At 35.2% G+C, this 17,781-nt stretch overlaps 1 protein-coding gene across 16 annotated transcripts in view; it reads right to left on the bottom strand.

Moving 5' to 3' along the window:
- Positions 1-22: 22 nt before the first annotated feature.
- GPHN (gephyrin) overlaps positions 23-17,781 on the bottom strand; it is a 252,541-nt gene continuing 234,782 nt past the window's right edge. For all 16 annotated transcript variants that reach the window (XM_039326902.1, XM_039326899.1, XM_039326897.1 and 13 more), the window contains 6 exons: positions 11,290-11,377; positions 10,140-10,213; positions 6,806-6,870; positions 6,344-6,447; positions 4,390-4,486; positions 23-1,027 (listed from right to left, as the gene is read on the bottom strand). In XM_039326902.1, the coding sequence (XP_039182836.1) occupies positions 894-1,027; positions 4,390-4,486; positions 6,344-6,447; positions 6,806-6,870; positions 10,140-10,213; positions 11,290-11,377 (562 nt within the window). In that variant the 3' untranslated portion in view covers positions 23-893. The remainder of the gene's footprint in view (positions 1,028-4,389; positions 4,487-6,343; positions 6,448-6,805; positions 6,871-10,139; positions 10,214-11,289; positions 11,378-17,781) is intronic.

A 17,781-nucleotide genomic window follows, 5' to 3' on the forward strand; every position in this document is an offset into this window, starting at 1 on the left:
AACCAGGCTTAACACAATCACCTTTTAAATAATGATTCAGGATTTTTTTTTATTCATTTAAATTTCAGTATCATTACAGAAAATGTTATGGTACAGAGTTGTTTAACATTAGTTTTTATTTCTTATTTAATTTCCACATGAATGCTGGTAACACTAATATCTGTACAAGATCAGTCTTTGATTTTTTTTTTTAAAGATTTTAATTCTGTACATTTTAAATGTATTGGTTAAAAAGGCTGTCAGCACTTAAGGAAGCAATTTTTTTGTTGTTGTTTGTTTAAACAAAAGGTATCCAGTTACTGCCCAATAGTACTGAGCTGGGTGGCTGCTGGGATGACAGGTATCCCTGAACGCGCAGCAAGGAGGAAAACCTTGGGGCTTGATCGGGTTCCCAGTGCAGCCACTCTGCTTTTGGCACTGTGCACATCAACACGAGATACGATAAAGAACAAGCAGAAGCTCTCGGTGAAGCAGTTATGAAGCATACTAATAAGGGAAAATCCAAGTGTTGTCTACACTAGTATAAATAAGCAGACAGCCTTGTTTTAAGAGCATAAGTAGTTGAATCTTAAAGATGAGAAAAAACACAAGTTCTGCAGGCACCTACCGCTGTCTACTAAAAGCTACTGCTATTGGAACTAGCATTGAACACACAAAGCAATCGCAAGAAATGAAAAAGTTGCTTTGATATAATCAGAATAAATTCTTTTAAGATTTGTTTTTGAAGTTTTTTTTAAAAGGTATTTATTTAAATCCATTTGAAATATAGTTCAAGGTGTTTATACTGATCAACTTTTATCCAATTCAGAAAAACTAGCTGTGCCGTTGCATATTACAGGATACAGTCAATGATATGTGGACATGCATCAAAACTTTTTCTCCTGCTGGTAACATCATAGTCTTCCAATGACCATGACGTCAACCACCTCTCCCTTATGAAGTTCCACATACTGCTCTGTCTTTGGAGGTAGCATCAACAGTCCATTGGCACTGCGCATACTCATCAGACGACTGCTCATCTGATTCCCTAGAGAAAGCAAAAAAGATTCATTAGCAGGGCAAATATCCCAGGCCAAGAAATGAATCACCAGCCTTTCCCCCAGAATTCTGACAGTGCAATATTAATTTCCATTACCAAACTGCATTATAATATGGGGTTGAACTATTCCAATATTTCTCCCATAAAAAGGAACCTTTTTAATCGTAAATAATGATTTTCCTTTTAAGTTATCTGAGAACAGCATACTGGCCATGGATATGATAAACCCAAAGGTTAGTAGGTCCAAACTACAAGCTATCTTCTCAAAGAAGTCTACTCCTGCAGTAAAGCAAACGGATTAAAAAGTACCAATTGTGGTTAATACAGTCTTGTATTACTACAACGCTATTGCTGTAGCAATGCTAGTTTATTAGTGATCAGATCCAGTATTCTTTCTCATCACAGCCTCCTAGATTTGATAGGAAAAGAAAGCACAATGCATAACATCATAACTATTTCTCTCCTTTTAGGGATATGCAATTTTTTATTTTGTAAGCAACACACAAATATTACTGGTAGCCACGAAGAAGCTTACCTTATTTTATTTTTGTAATCCAAAGTGGATTAAGTTTCATGATTAAGTCTAATGCCTATTGAAAGCTAAACTGATACTTATCTCTTCATCTTGTGGTAATACATTCCAAGGATTAATTATAGTAATTATTATGTTACAGAATTTAAAAACAGATGGTGAAAAAGAGATCCACATTTAAAGTTGCTATTAAAATAAAATAAATGGAATGACATTTCTAAAATAATACTATTACAATAAACTTCTTGGAACACAAAACAACATTTAGATATTTATTTCTAGGATGCACTGGTGATAAGCTGACTTTTGCATTGGGCAACACATGTCCAGTTTGTCAAGATACAGTTCTTCTCTTTTCATAATACAGTAATGTTACTGCAAAATCATCTCTTCATCATTTTCAATTAAGGACTTTTCAGCTAGGCTTTTTTCTTTGAGAGATACTTGGAAAAATAAGGAAGAAAAGCACGATTAAAATATTTTTCTTTTACATGGGAATATAGGAAACCTATTCATTGAATCAGATCTTTGGTCTGTCTTGCCTAATGCTGTCAGTGCTAATGGATTTTTCTAGGATATTATGAGGATTCTTTTCCATTAATGCCAGGTGATGATGCTGGGATTGAATCTGAGAATTTTTGCAAAATGTGTGTTCCACCCTGAACCATGCATCGTTTATGTACAAAGTCATTTAAAAGTATTCAAGGGTTGATGCTTAAAGTGGCATTTTCTTAACATAAATGATAAATCATCCATTACAATAACTAAATCACAATTTCACATGCTCCTAACAAGACTACTCAAACAGCTTTCCAGAGAAGTACTACCAACAATCTTTTTGACGGCAAAACAGATTCCGTAAATGTACAAAGAATAATTTATTATGTTCTATAGAGAAGGCCCAGTTAAAACTTTAAAAGGTTACTGCAATGTTTGAGACTTTTAGTCCTTCTGAAGAATCCTCTAACATAAATATGGATGGAGAAGGTCAATATTTACAGTAAGTCTGGCAATGTGAACATGCACACATATAATTGTTCTTAAAATTGCATTCTGTACATACAAATATACATACATGCATATTTCCAGGGTATATAAATTACAAACTTAGCATTTTTATTTCAGAAGGGGCATTTTGGGGGATTAAATGGGAAGTTATGGCAGCTACAAAATCACTTTTACAACCACTTGTACCTATTTCTGTGAGATTCTTATTGTATGGTAAGGCTGTACAAATCATTTAATGAGGTGCTTTGCTTGTGGGAAAAATGTTCTCCTGCATCTACTCTCTAACCCTTTGAAACAGCCATGCTGAAGTTTTGACTCTGCCTGTTGGATGGTCTCAAGGAAGGGATTTAGAAAAATGTTTGATTCAGAAGTTAATTGTTGAATTATTTGCAATACCTACCAATTGTGACTGGAAAAGGAAAATATGGGATGATAATAATAATTTATTAAACCTGTGTGCCACTCAACTCTCAGTGACTCTGGCTAGCTCACCACTTTATATGATATTTTGACCAGCAATACAGGTTATAGTAGTAGGAGGGACAGTATCATCTTAAGAACAATAGCATATTCTTGTAATTCATTTGTTTACTTCATCAAAAGTTGAACATCTAAGAGAAATATGGCGCTGTGAAATGCTTTCTTTCACAAAGAGAAAATTAATTGAGTTATATTTAAAAGGCAGAATCTGACTGTCTGGGCTTGGAAAATCATCAGGTCAGGCCTGATTAGTACTTGGAGGTGAAATACCAAGACTGAAAACTATTCTGGAAAAAGGCGTAAGCAAGCCACTTCTATGTTGCTGCCAAATATGCTGCAGGTATATGTCCATGAATCATTTGGGAAAGTCTGTCTAGCATTTTGCACATAGCATGCCTTATTGCTTGTCTTATAAACTTTTTTTTTTTTATAGTCCTTGAATTATTTTGGAACAAAAAGTCAAGAGCACCAGAAATAATGATAAGCAAACTTCTCCTTTGGTAATGATGCCAAGAAGAAGTAAAGAAGAAGCACATGTGTATATTGCATTTCTGCCATCCTGGATTACGACTGTGTGTTGCTCTTCATTTGGACTATTCTAAATAAGATTTTTAAACAATGAAGAGCAACACACAATGATAACCCAGGATGGCAGAAAATGTGTATACACATTTCCTTCTTCTTTACTTCTTCTTGGTACTGAGAAGCATTTGCACCAAAGTGTAAACAGCAAGTTAAGCTTCTTTTAGTTTTCAAAATGATCATTTTCCCCAAGTAATAAAGAATCCAGATCCAAAATTAAAATACCCATTTCATTCTCTAACCAGACAGCTGGTTCATGAATTTTTGTATCATTAAGCACCAATTTTGTTAATTAAAGGAAATTATATTTCTGACAGTCAAGAAAATCTTTCAATTTTATATATGTAAATAAAATATGTTCTCCTCTCCCCCAAACTTAGATGTTTTCTATAAGAAATAATTGATGTCAAGACTTCAAAAGACAAATAGATCCTGGATGTAAGCTGCATCAATTATATAGTATAATTGAATATGCTATGATATGTAATGAAGACTGAAACAATCAGAAGATGTTCATGCTTCTTGCTTATTTTATAATTGGGTGAGATTCATGAGCCTAATTTGAAGCAGGAAAGAATAAAGGCTGAGGAGAGGAATTCCTTAAATGTTACATGATGGTTTATGGTTTCAAATATTACATGCTATTCAAAATTAGAGAAAATATCAATTATTTGTGTTTGTTACATTTCAAGTTTCAAACTTATGAACCCAACAAAAATTACAAAAGGTAGAGGTTGTAAGCACTAACCTGTACTTTGTGCCCAAGGCAGTGGTTCTTGGTGATGCCAAGTCAGTATGCACCGATGGTATTCTGGACGAGGGTCCAATTTTACATCACATGATAACTGTAGAAAACACACAAAGTGAATACAACAACATTAAGACAGTTAAAATGCCCCTCTCCAAGGGCCCATATTTAGCTCGCAGATGCAAATAACATGTATAAAACAAAGAGAAGATTAATTTGATTAGAGTAGACCAGATACATGTACATGGGTTTTGCCCCAAACTTCACTCTTAGTATCATATGAGTTTATCCTATCATGCTTCCTTGGCCCTTTCCCCAAACAATATTGTTTGCCAATGGAACTTGTGACATTCCAAACCAAGCAAGGTTTGAGAAAGAAAGACAATGGAGTAAATATATTTCCACATAAAAGCCATTTTAGCTATAATTAATAAAAAAGCTATCTATGGAGATTCTCGGTCATCCAGGTCATGGTTGTCCCAAAGTTGCTTTTTCAAGAGGCAACTGAACTTTCTTGTTTTTCTTTGAAGACATTTCGCTTCTCATCCAAGAAGCTTCTTCAGCTCTGACTGGATGGTGTAAAATGGAAAGATTTATACTCCTTGCAGTTTTTACCTTTTATTTGAAAACTTTTAAGGATCCAGAATTCCTTGCATCTTTCTCAATACTGGGACAACAAAAAGATTGCAGGTAACAACTGCTGACACAGGGTTCCCTAAAGGCCAAGATGTTTTGGTTTGAAAGAGGGGTCAAAGAGGACATCTATGTCAAAATTGAACAGCCCTCTCTCAACAGAGGGGGAGGGACACGACATCATCTATCTCCAGTCTACAACACAGTCCTTTCAGCAATTCCAAGAAGGCTCCACAACCATTTGCACTACTCAGGTGATCCTGAGGACACAGATAACCTCCAAGTGGCCTCAATGACTCTTTAAAAGAATGCAAATGACCAGCTGTCTGCAAGGAATATAAATCCTTCCATTCCCCACTATCCAATCAGAACTGAAGAAGTTTCTTGGATGAGAAGCAAAACATCTTCAAACAAAAACGAAGTCCATTTGCCTCTTGTGAAAACACATTTGGGATAGCAAAAAAGCTACGCAATCTGAAATTGTACACAAAACTGATAACTGTAAAATACAGAGAAAAGGAATTTAGGAAGATTATAAGGCACAGGAACAAATAAATAGTTTTTCTTTCTCAAAAAAAAAGTGGAAAAATTTCAGTATTTTTTCTGAAATTTGGATTTGTAGGAGCTGTATTAATCTTTATAAACTAAATTCAAGTTGTGATGCCATTAATCACTTTGCAAACATTATTTACACTGCTGATTTCTGTAAGGAAAGTTAGATAGCTCTTAGTTTTTGAAAGGTTGTTGGGGAGGAAACAGCTATCCATTACTGACATTCCTTGAGCAAGAAACTAGTCAGGGATGAGCTGTTCTTTGCTTTTTATCAGTTGTTCCAGGCCCACAGGGACTTTAATCTTCCTCTTGGCCTAAAGGGAGAAGACTAGGAGGGGCAGGAAGGGAATCTTACTTTAAGTGTATGTAAAATTCACTTATGCCTCAGTTGGATTTGAAAATGTTGTCTAATAATGATTTGGAGGTGTAGAGATTAGCTGTCTGACCAAGATTCTGAACTGTGAATTTCTTTCCTTAGAAGCAAATTATTCCTCATATCCTTATCCTACTGACAAAATATATCCATATTCTATCACAAATAATACAAAAGTAATCAATAGTAAGATCCATGTCTTACTGATCAAATACCATCCATCCTCAATAGTTATGATTCATCTTAAATGCATTTCTTTAATGCTTTCTCTTTTTACAATACTTCACCTGAATTCTTTGAACTCTAGGCTATTTAAAGGTTATTTCTTCAGCTCTGAGATACTAGTGCAACTAAGTAGAGCACCTCAAAACTCACCTTTTATTTGAAAACTCTTACCCTGGCTTTTATAATAGTTGGACGAGGATCCAGAATTCCTTGCATCTTTCTCAGTGCTGGGACAACAAAAAGATTGCAGGTAACAACTGCTGACACAGGGTTCCCTAAAGATCAAGAAACAATTATTTGATAAATTACTTGAGAATTGTTTCAAGAATAAGAACATTTGTTACTTTTGAACTAAATTGTGCTTCATATCAAAAGTCTTTCTAATAAGTGTTTTCAGGAATATTTGATGAACTGAGGAGCAAGAATGACTAATAGCATAGTGGATCTTAAAAAATACACTTTTGATTCAGAAAAATAAGAGCATTGTCACTGTTGCATATGGAAGATATAATGATACTTAGCATGACTTAAGATATTTGTAGTAACAAACATGAAGATTTGGAACTTTTGGTTTAAAATTTGTTTGGTATTTATGAGCACGAAGGAAGAGATTTATAATTTAATATATCTTACCTGGGAGCGCGAAGATGATTTTTCTTACCCCATCAATATCCAAGGTTGCAAAGGTTGTAGGTAACCTAGGAAGTGATGCCGATTGTTGAAATTATGAACTAAATCCTTATTTATCAATTTTGTCAACAACATTAAATATTTTTGATTGCCTCATTTTTGCTATCTTCAACATCCTTGGAAAATGCAATGATTCTCATAAAATACTACACAGGAACTAAAAATGTGAATTAATAGCACTTTACAATTACATCATTTTTTCCCATTAGAAAGCCAGATTTTTAGCCAATAAAACCCAACAATTTGGATTTTATTGTTTATTGTATGACTTATTTTTTTCAACATGAATTCATCTTTGTTATACTAAATTATCCATCTAGACAACTGCTTTCATTTGTAACCCAATTATTTACCAGATGATTGGAGCATATTAATAATAATGTTCCAAATTGCTTGTTTGCTATATCCTCCAACTTCACTTTCTAGTGTTTAAGAATTATATTCAATTAAGTTCAATGAGATGCAATTAACATTCCAAAGATGAAACACTTTCAAAGTGTTTTACCTCATTTGTTTTTTATAAAAAATAAAGTGCAGCTCTATAATTTGGAAATAAATCAATGGGATGAAATCACAAAAACAATTTATTGCAAAGGGATTTAGCTTTCATATGCACAATTAAGAGAGCTTTATTATAGATAAAAAGTAATTGGAACTGAAAAACAAAAGGAATTTGAAAATGAATTGTGTAGACATGATGAACATGTGATTGTTAAAATGTATAAATCACTTTTTTCAGTGACCTGTAACTTTGAACAGTCACTAAATGAACTGTTGCAAGTCAAGGATTACCTGTAATGATGAAATTTTAATGAGAGAGAAGAGTGTAAGTTTACTACTGTACACAAGGTCAGAAACTACTTATTTATCTTTTTTTTGTAGTTCTCACTTTTCTTATTTTTTCACTTCACTAAAATTATTTTTAAAAAAGGAAATAACTCAACGGGAGCATCTTATCCTGTGTACGTGATTAAGATAACAGTCTGACTTCCTAAGCTGTAATCATGTGGCTAACGGAAAAGTGAAACCAGAATCTTCCTGCCCACTTTAAGGAAACAGAATACACCATACCTGCTACCTTTTGACAAGTCAAATAAATGTGGATTCTTACATCAGATATTAACATGAACTTTGAATAATGGCTGCATGTTTTGGATTAGTATGTTTAGTATTTGGATATTTAATATATGAGAATGCTGTATGAAGAAATGCTACTTGTTGAAATTATACACGACTGTAATGAAAATATGGGTCTGCTTACTTTATTTATTCAATTTCTATATCTGGCCATCTCAATCAATGACTACTTTAGTGGCATCCATTCGTTTTCTCCTCTATATTATTAAAGGTTGTTTTATTTAGTGATTTCTAGTAATCACTAACAATCACCAAAAGTTTATAAACACTAGAAAGTGTTGTTATAAAAAAAATATTTGAGGAACCCCTGAAGTGTCAATTTATATGAATTAGTAAATCATAATACCTGATAAGCTTGGGTGTGTGAGAAAAATAGAGGAAGAGGGGGAAGCTGGAGGTAATGTTCGAAGAGGAAGAGAAGAAATTATCTTTTTCTGAACAGATATTATATTTATTATATTTAATACAAATATGCGCAATGCAAAGGATATTTTGGAAAAAAAGAAAAGGAAAAACGACAGCTTTGCACTACTGCAGTGTTTCCCAAACTTGACAATTTTAAGGCATGAGGACTTCAACTCCCAGAATTCCACAACCAGCAACGCTGGCTGTGGAATTCTGGGAGTTGAAGTCCTCATGCCTTAAAATTGTCAAGTTTGGGAAACACTGCACTACTGTGTAGTTCTAAAATGCTCCACTCTTGTGCTTAGGCCACAGATATTTGCTCTAATGTAAGAACACACATCCCCTATATTCAGGTCAGATCATCAGTCCTCCCGGGGGTGTGTAGTTCAGGCATCAGACATTTTTGTATCATTAACCATCTGAATGCTTTAATGAAGGGAAAGTGTGGGGGAGTCCAGTCCTTCCTGCTTCTTGTTTTGTTAAATACATCTGATTCCAGATTGAAGTCTGTTTTTCCCATGATAAATTCATTAGGTTTTGGTCTTCCTTTGGCCCTTTCTGTTTTTCCTATTGTTTGTCATCTAAGGCATCTTGACACATTTTTGGTATTTACAATGTTTATCTAAAAAGAAGACAACTATGAATTTAAAATGATCTCACAAAGAAAAGCAGACCAAAGACATCTACAAACATAAGCACACATCGCAGCTCTCCCACTTTGCCAACCTCTGATTGCCAACTCCAGTTGAAACCAGTCATAGAGTTTATTTTTTTCCCTCTAAATCAGTGGTTCTCAACCTTTCTAATGCCGCAACCCCATAATACAGTTCCCCATGTTGTGGTGACCCCCAACCACTTATACATCACCGGGTGCCCGGGGCGTGGCCAAAGAAAAGGGGGAAAAATGGCGGACAGCCTTGTTTGGCGACCCCCGTGAAATGGTCATTCGACCCCAAATGGGGTCCCGACCCACAGGTTGAGAACCACTGCTCTAAATGTATCTGTATATGCATATGTATGTATATGTATGTTTGTATATTTATCTATGTGTGTGTATATTTGTTTGTATGGATTTACCTTAACTGAATCATTGCTCATTAAAATGAACTGCCTGTAAAAGTGTCCTGTTTACAAAGCTGGCTGATCCCTGCCTGCCTATGCCAATCATTCTCTCAATTAAACAATTCCAAATAAATGCATCTCTTCCCACTGCTTTCTCCTGGTGTGAACAGCAAAAAAAGAAGCAAAACATTCTACACATGGAAAGAGAAATGCATGAGGAAAAAAAGAGGAAGGGACATAAAATTAAATGAAGAGGAATGAGCTGACCACTCAGGGAAAGAATGAGAAAGCCTTGTTGAGGTGTTACAAATGCTGAGCAGGCAGGAAGCCTTCTCAAACAATCTAAGTTAACATTCAAAAGCATCTCTGCTTTTTAAAAAGGAGGTCCAGTACGACTGGTACTACTACTTCATTCTTTTGTTTTCAACAGGATTTTCTATCTTAACAGGAAATGTAAAATGTTCTTCTGCACATTAATTATATGGAGATATCTTACTAGTAATTAGCATGATTATTTAGCAACACCTGTAGTGGAATAATTTTTGGGGGAAAAGGAGCAACGTAATATTTCTTATTAGACTATGCTTTCTGTGGGTTATTAAGCAAAGTATTAAGCTCTCAATATTGTTCAGATTATATACAAGACTAATGCTACATAAGAAACATTACTTACCCTGGTTTCATAAAAACCCTGCCAAAATGAATCTGGGCGTGAAGATCAATATCCAGCACCTGTTTAAGATAGTCCTATTTGAAAAAAACAATAACCCCAAAACCAAAAAGGGATTCAATTATTAAGATATTTGTAAGATGAACTATCATCCAGTCCTAGAAAGCTAAGCAGGCATAGATCAAAGACATAGATAATGTATTTATTTCAAGAACAGGTAACCAGAATTGGCAAGCTAAGATAAAGCACTTGTAAATCCAAATGCAAATCATCTATGCAAAAGATCACATCAAACAGATTCTAATAAATGCTGTTTTTCCTACAGTTTGGGAGAGGGCAAAGTCAGAAAGGGATTTTTTTAATTAAAAAAATCAATTTCACCAACTTCCCAAGACTTGTTTCAACCCTACCAACAGATTATTCAAACGCTTGCAGATCTTGTCAAAAAGAGGCTGCATATCCCACTTTATTTAATTCATATATCATTTCCCCCTCAAATGGTGTTAAATGATACCAGTATAAATATCCCTGTAGAACAACATAATAAAACTGGTAACAACATCAAAGGGCATCACAAAAGTGTAATTTTGCATTGATGGGGGAATACTATTGTTTCTTTATGAAGAGGGGTATCAACTGCTCAGATGTTTCTGAACTGATTAGTGTATCTGAATCTTTTTTATTTTTGAAGTTTATCCAGCATACTGTTCCTCTAACAAAGAACGGCAGGTAACATCACCACCCAGAGCTTTTAGATTTTATATAGATGTTGATAGTGTTTGGATTTGTAACAGGAAAGATTGCTTTGAATTTGGCATTAGCAACCAAATTGTACCTGCCAGATGCTTATTAAAGAAGCCATCTCTTTTCTAGATACTTCCATGGGCTCAGAAAAGAAAGCATTTGAAAGGGATGGCAATAAGCTGTCCTATAAGGAGCAATCAATGAAAAGACAAAGGACACCCATACTGATTCTGAACACTTGGCAGTTCTACAAGGCTGCTGTCCTTTTGATGACCTTAATATCAGGTCCTTTAGTTCATTTTGGTGTCTGAAGATTTCCCTCTGCTATTACCTATTTCTTAAGGAGTTTTCATCTCATTATTTTATTTTAATCTCATAACTTTGATCCAATACCACCTACTGCACATACCTTTTCTCCCATTGACACGCCCCCTGATGTGATGATGACATCAGCACGGCTTATTCCTTCATTCAAGGCATTAAGTAAATCATCTGGGCTGTAGGATGCCAATATTAAAATAGATTAATGGTAATATATGTATGGATTTTTATGTACTTCAAAGGAAGAGGTACAAAAAGTTACAAGTTTCATTTTCGTCAGTGGGAAGAATATAAATGTCAAGAGCAAGACAATCAAGAAATCATAATAGGAGGCACAGAATTTTGTATATGTACTGGGAATACTAACTGAATGCAGGAGAGATTTCACTGGCCTGCAATAAGCTATTTCAGGCTGACTCTCAAGAGAGAAATAAGGCCACTTCATGGTTATACTACTGTAAATTAGTTAGATGGGAAATAGGAGAAAATTAAACAGCAGCCAGAAAATGAGGAAATGAGGAATAATAATCTTTTAGAAATAAAAATCTGGTCTCCAAATTCGTACAGAGCCCATGCAATGAGATAGATCTGTGATATTTGTGGCTTTTCATTCCTACTCCAGAGCTGTTACTAGATGCAACTATTCTTCTCAGACTGAGCTATTCATGAAGTATTTATGGCTACAGACTGATCTTATCAGCACCTGACAAGATCCAATCCACAGCAAAGAGTCTGCTGCTGATCTACTAAATCTTATAGCCCTATTTCTTCTCACTAGTTACTCTTAAATTATTATTCTTAAAACTTGATATATAAATTTAACTGGCTGTAATAGGCACAATATATCTTAAGAGATGTTTTGGATATAATACCTACTACTCCAGCTAATTAACAATAGGCCCTGCATTGTAGAAGGTCCCCTTTAGGCAGACAATTTTGTATTTTCAGCCTTATGCACTGCATAACTGTCTTTTTCCTGCCACAACTGCTGCCCATATTCTTTTCATTATGAGATGGGTGGCAAATAAATTCAATACATACATACATACATACATACATACATACATTCCTTTAGAACAGTTTTATTCTTGACATGTTAGTGTAAAAACAAGGAAAATAAAAAAAAAATCTGTTAATCCTTGTAAAAAATATGCTGAGATTCTACAACAGGGGTAGTCAACCTTTTTATACCTACCGCCCACTTTTGTATCTCTGTTAGTAGTAAAATTTTCTAACCGCCCATCAGTTCCACAGTAATGGTGATTTGTAAAGTAGGGAAGTGACTTTACTTTATAAAATTTATAAAGCAGAGTTATAGCAAGTTAAAGCATATAATAATAATTACTTACCAAATACTTTATGTCGGACTTTTGCTAAGTTTGGCAGAATAAATCTTTATAAAACAACTTACTGTAGTTAAATCTATCTTTTTATTTATACTTTGCATACATAGAAGCATGAAGTCTGATGAAATTATATTTAATTAATTAAATTATTAATGAGATCCCTGAGGCTGAGGCTGTGAAACTAAATACTGGATATCTGGCTCAATTTTTGTAAGGAACAAACGAAGGTCTCCTCTTTCAGAAATATTCAGGCAGTTTCTTTCTTTGGTCATAATATGATTAACAGCACTAAAGCCTGATTCCACAAGATATGAGGTAGGGAAACGTATCAATAAACTGAATATCATTTTCCACATATTTGGATATAAGACAGGCATTTTTTTTACTTTGCTATAGGTTTTCATATCCACCACTATCGAATTTATGTTTACTTTCTTTATCATATCTAATTTCTAACAGTTCTTCTTGGCAAGTTGTATCAGCCTCTTCAATATTTGTGGTAAAAGGATGTTTCATCCAGTCATACACCTTCAATTTCAAAATATCTTCAAATTGTTTTTCTATGTCCAATTTAAGTTCGTTGAGGTGGCTACTGAATCTGTCAATATCCTCTGGAGTTACATCATCTTTTATAGATGATAATTCAGGAAACTGATGCAATTCTCTCTTCAATAGATTATAACAAAGTAGTTCAAGTTTGTCAATAAATAATGACACAATACTTTGGCAACTTATAAGAGTTTTATTAGCTCCTTGAAGCTGCAAATTGACATCATGAAATCTCTTGAAAATATCTGCCAAATAAAAGGCATCATTCTTTATCGTTTTAACTATTGACACAGATTGGTCTCATTATTACTTTCAAAAAATTGTATGACACTATCATATAATGCTACAAAACGAACCAAAGATGTACCCTTTGACAGCCACTGAACTTCTGTGTGCAAAAGTAACATAATAAAATCTTCATTATTGTCCTGGCAAATTTGTCGAAACATTCTATCATTTTTTGCATTGGATTTGATCTTGTTTATGGCTCGAATTATTATAGTTAATGATGAATGGAGACTTGTACTTAGATGTTTTCCTACAAGATGTTGTCTGTGCACCACACAATGAATACATAAAACATTTGGCACTTCTTCCTTCAAATAAGCAACAAATCCACGATAGTGACCTACCATTGATGGTGCTCCATCAGTAGCGCATGCAACAATATTATTCAAAGTAATATTATTTTTTGTAAAGTATGATTTCACAGTACTAAATATAGATAATCCTCTTGTATCTGTAATGAGATTTATTGCAAATAGCATTTCTTCTCGTAATGTATTGTTTTCATCAAAATAACGTACCTATGCTATCAATAAAGCATTATTATCTGCAATGGTAGACTCATCCAATTGCATGGAAAATGAAGAGTTTTGGAGAATACTTATCAGTTTTTTTTCAACATTAACTGCCATTTCTTCAATTCGTCGCTTTACTGTGCTACCGCTTAGGGGCAACGTTTTTAAAATTTCAGGTGTATCCTGATGCATTACCGTTGAGATAAATTCTTTTATAGAGGGTATTATTACAGTTTCTCCAATATTATAGCTTTTACCACTTTTTGCAATTAATTGTGAAATGCGATAAGTGGCAGTTAATCCATCTTCGTTCGCTGCATGTTGTTTCTTAAATGATGCAACGATTGTTGAACGATTTTTAATTCTTTTATATATTTCCTGAAAATATTAAATGGGCTTGTCCTTATCATTTGGATGCTTTGTAGAAAGATGTTCTCGCAATCGACTTGGCTTCATTGCCTCATTGGATAATGTTTTATGACACAGTAAACACATTGGATGTTGTTTATTTACAACAGATTCTATGAAACCCATCTTCAGATACTCTGGCAAATAGCCACGAGCGTATTTCTTTTTTTGAGACATGGACTCACAATATTTTGTTTGAAGCTGTAGGCATGTGCTCACTCTCACAAATCTAACTGCATACTGACCAGTGCGACCACAAACAAAAGAGCCTGCACTGTGTATCGTCGTCTGCGCATGCCTCTCACGCATCGTGGATTGGGTTTGGGGGGGTGCCGACTACCAGCTCTGCTTGTCTGTTACAGCTGGGTGGTGTGGGGGGAGATGCGCGAGCTATTCTGAGACAAGGATCTTTTGTGTGCAGTCGCACTATAGAGCCATTTAGTTTCACTTACATAACGTGAACTAAACTTATGCGCGTGCGATACAAATAGTATATTTTCAGAAATTTCAATTGTCACGGGGAATTTTATGAAAACCTAATGAAAATGTTTTTAAATAATGCTATGAAATTTTTTTAAAAAGTCAATTAAATTAAAAAAAAGGAAAGTGCTTCAGTATTGGACAAAACCCCTACCGCCCACCACGAAAGCTGGAACGCCCACTAGTGGGCTGTAGGGACCAGGTTGACTACCATTGTTCTACAATATCATATTTTAATTTTTATCATAGCATCATTGTGCCCACTGGATTAAAATGGGATTTGCTTTTGCTGTTCTGATATTAAACACATTTCCTCGAGAATAAGCACAATTTGATACAGAAAATAACATTTTCTTTTAATGTTATGGACATTAAATAAAATGAGCCATTTAATCATTTAGAGCCCTGTGAATTTTTTTTTAATAAAAATTCTGTGATAAGTGTGTCCTTCCATTAAAAAAATCAGGAACTAATGCTGATCTTATTTGCCACTGCCCCATCATAAGCAGTCCTCTGGGTGGTCATTTGTCCCTCCTCCTGAATTACTGAAACCTGGATGCCAAGATCCAGATCAATAGTCTCCAATGACCTTTTCTTCATTCCATACAAAATGTCAGGCTTCTTCTATCAGCCAGGACTGAAACTAGTTTATTACAAGAAACAACTGTTTCAGAGATCTGATTAATAAGATTTATTAATAAGACCATAGTAATAGCTCAGCCATTGCTCTGCTCCTACTTCTCTGAGATTCCTTTTTAGACTGAAAGAAGCTTCACTACAATCTCAGAGTATTACTTCAGCATTTATTGGTTCTTATCTTGCTTTTGCTTTTCTTCAGGCTGTTCACAGGTGTTTCTGCTTCTCTTTATTTAGTCCCTTGACATCCCAGCTAATACTCTTTGCTGTCATCTTTTCAGACTTGTGTTTTTTTCTTCCTTCTGATAAAATTATAGTCTCCAGACACCCACCTCAGTTTCTGCAATGACTCCCAAACATGTCTACTTTATATGGATAACATTTCAAAAATTCTGATGATGATAACATAAAAAAGTAAGTACTCTGTCATAAAAGTACCTGACAACTAGAGAATCTTCTGTTTATATTTTTAAAAATGTGAAGGAAGGGGAGAAAGAGACTTTATTTCAAGCATCTTATTGGAAAGTCCTACTCAAAGACTGGGGCATTTCAGAACGCAGTGCATATATGGCAATCTGAGTTACAAGGAAAAGCACTACACACTGCAGCTTTGTCAAAAGATCACACACAATGCTACCTTTTCTTTCTGCCATCATTCCCCCATCACACTTACTTCAGAGTAAGAGAAATCAATAGAAAGTTGTAAATTTAAGTAGGAAAGTCTGCTAGTGCAGACTTTAACCTTACAGATATTGTTGTTCCTTTCATCATGCTTTAACCAGAATAAAACCATACTGATGAAGAGGGAAAGCAGGCAGCCAACTCAAAAAGCCACCTTTGAAATGTACTGAATTTCCAAATAGCAACATTAGTGATTGTTCTACATAGCACAAAGCAAATAAAACAGATTGCTAATACAGATCAACATTTCATCCTTCCGTGGCTCAATTCTTCATTTAATTAAAGTACTGCTAGAAAAAATTATTATTTTATAAGAAAGATGTACTTTTTACAGAACAGATTTCTAAGACCAAATTGTGATACCTCTAAACAGACTACATCTGAATCAACAGTGATCTCATCTCACCTAATCAAAGAAACATCATGTTTATTTAATTATTATATTGTTCCTTCCCTTAATTTGTAAATAAGACTATCAAGCAACTGATAGTGAATTATAAATCAGCAGTATTATGAACAAGCAATATAGATCAAAACAAACAGAAACTCTGAGGCAATGATACAACACCCAAATTAGGCTAGAAAAGCTGATTGTCATTTTCAGGTATCCAGACAGCTGCAAAAGCAGAAAAGCGAGCAAACTTGTTCTCTATAGTTTCTAGCCTTCTCCCATGAAGCATAAGATCACATGGCTCTGTTTAGAATAACCTGGACTTTCCTTGGAAAGGGAGGCTCAGAAGTGTACCTACAGGGCCATGTAGAGGAATTCTCTGAGCATTCTAGAGGATAATATTTATTCCCAGTTGGATACCAAACATGGTGCAAGTTCCGTGGAGATACCTGGGGAGCAGACTTATCCCAGTATCTGACAACAGTTTCTGTTGGACCTGAGGAAGTGGACAAGGACCTATGGAATGCAAACTCTATCACCTGTACATTAGATCCAAGCTGGTTAAGGCCATTGGGAGGTGACAATGGTAAATTCATCCTTGTGGGAAGGGCTGTTCCTAACTCCTTTTAAAAAGGCATTGGTGTGGCCCTACTCAAGAAGCTGAACCCTACTATTCTGGACACTTTTCGTCCAGTCTCCCACTTCCTCCTTTTCAGGTTGAGAAGATGGTGGTGCTGAAACTCCAGAGGATCATTGAGAGAACAGATTATCTGGATCCTTTCAGACCTGAATATGGAACCAAGATGGCATTGGCCTCACTCATGGATGATCTCTGGCAGGAGTGGGATGGAGGTGGTGCATCCATCCTTGTTCTTTTTGATCTCTCAGTGATACCTTCTACCATGGGGCCAATTTAGGGAATTGGGGAGGGTGGCACAGTTTTGTGCTGGTTCACCTCCAACCTTTGAGGTCAGTCCCAAATGGCGTTAGTAGGAAACAACAGATCCAGCTCACAACCCTTGCTTTGTGAAGTGCCACATGGCTCACTGCTATATCCACTCCTTTTTAACGTCTACATGAAACCACTTGGTGAAATTATCCATCACCATGGTATGAGATCACGAGTACGCTGATAATACCCAATTATATGTATATCTCCATCCCAGGTGAAGTGAATAATGCTATGAATGTTCTTTTACCATGCCTGGAGGCTGTGGGGCTCTGTATGGGGAACAACTAAACCCTGGTAAGATATTGATGTGACTGTGGGTGTGTACCCAGGAGTTTAT

Source organism: Crotalus tigris, unplaced genomic scaffold, assembly GCF_016545835.1.
Source record: "Crotalus tigris isolate CLP2741 ecotype Arizona unplaced genomic scaffold, ASM1654583v1 scf7180000024346.1432988, whole genome shotgun sequence".
Taxonomy (NCBI): domain Eukaryota; kingdom Metazoa; phylum Chordata; class Lepidosauria; order Squamata; family Viperidae; genus Crotalus; species Crotalus tigris.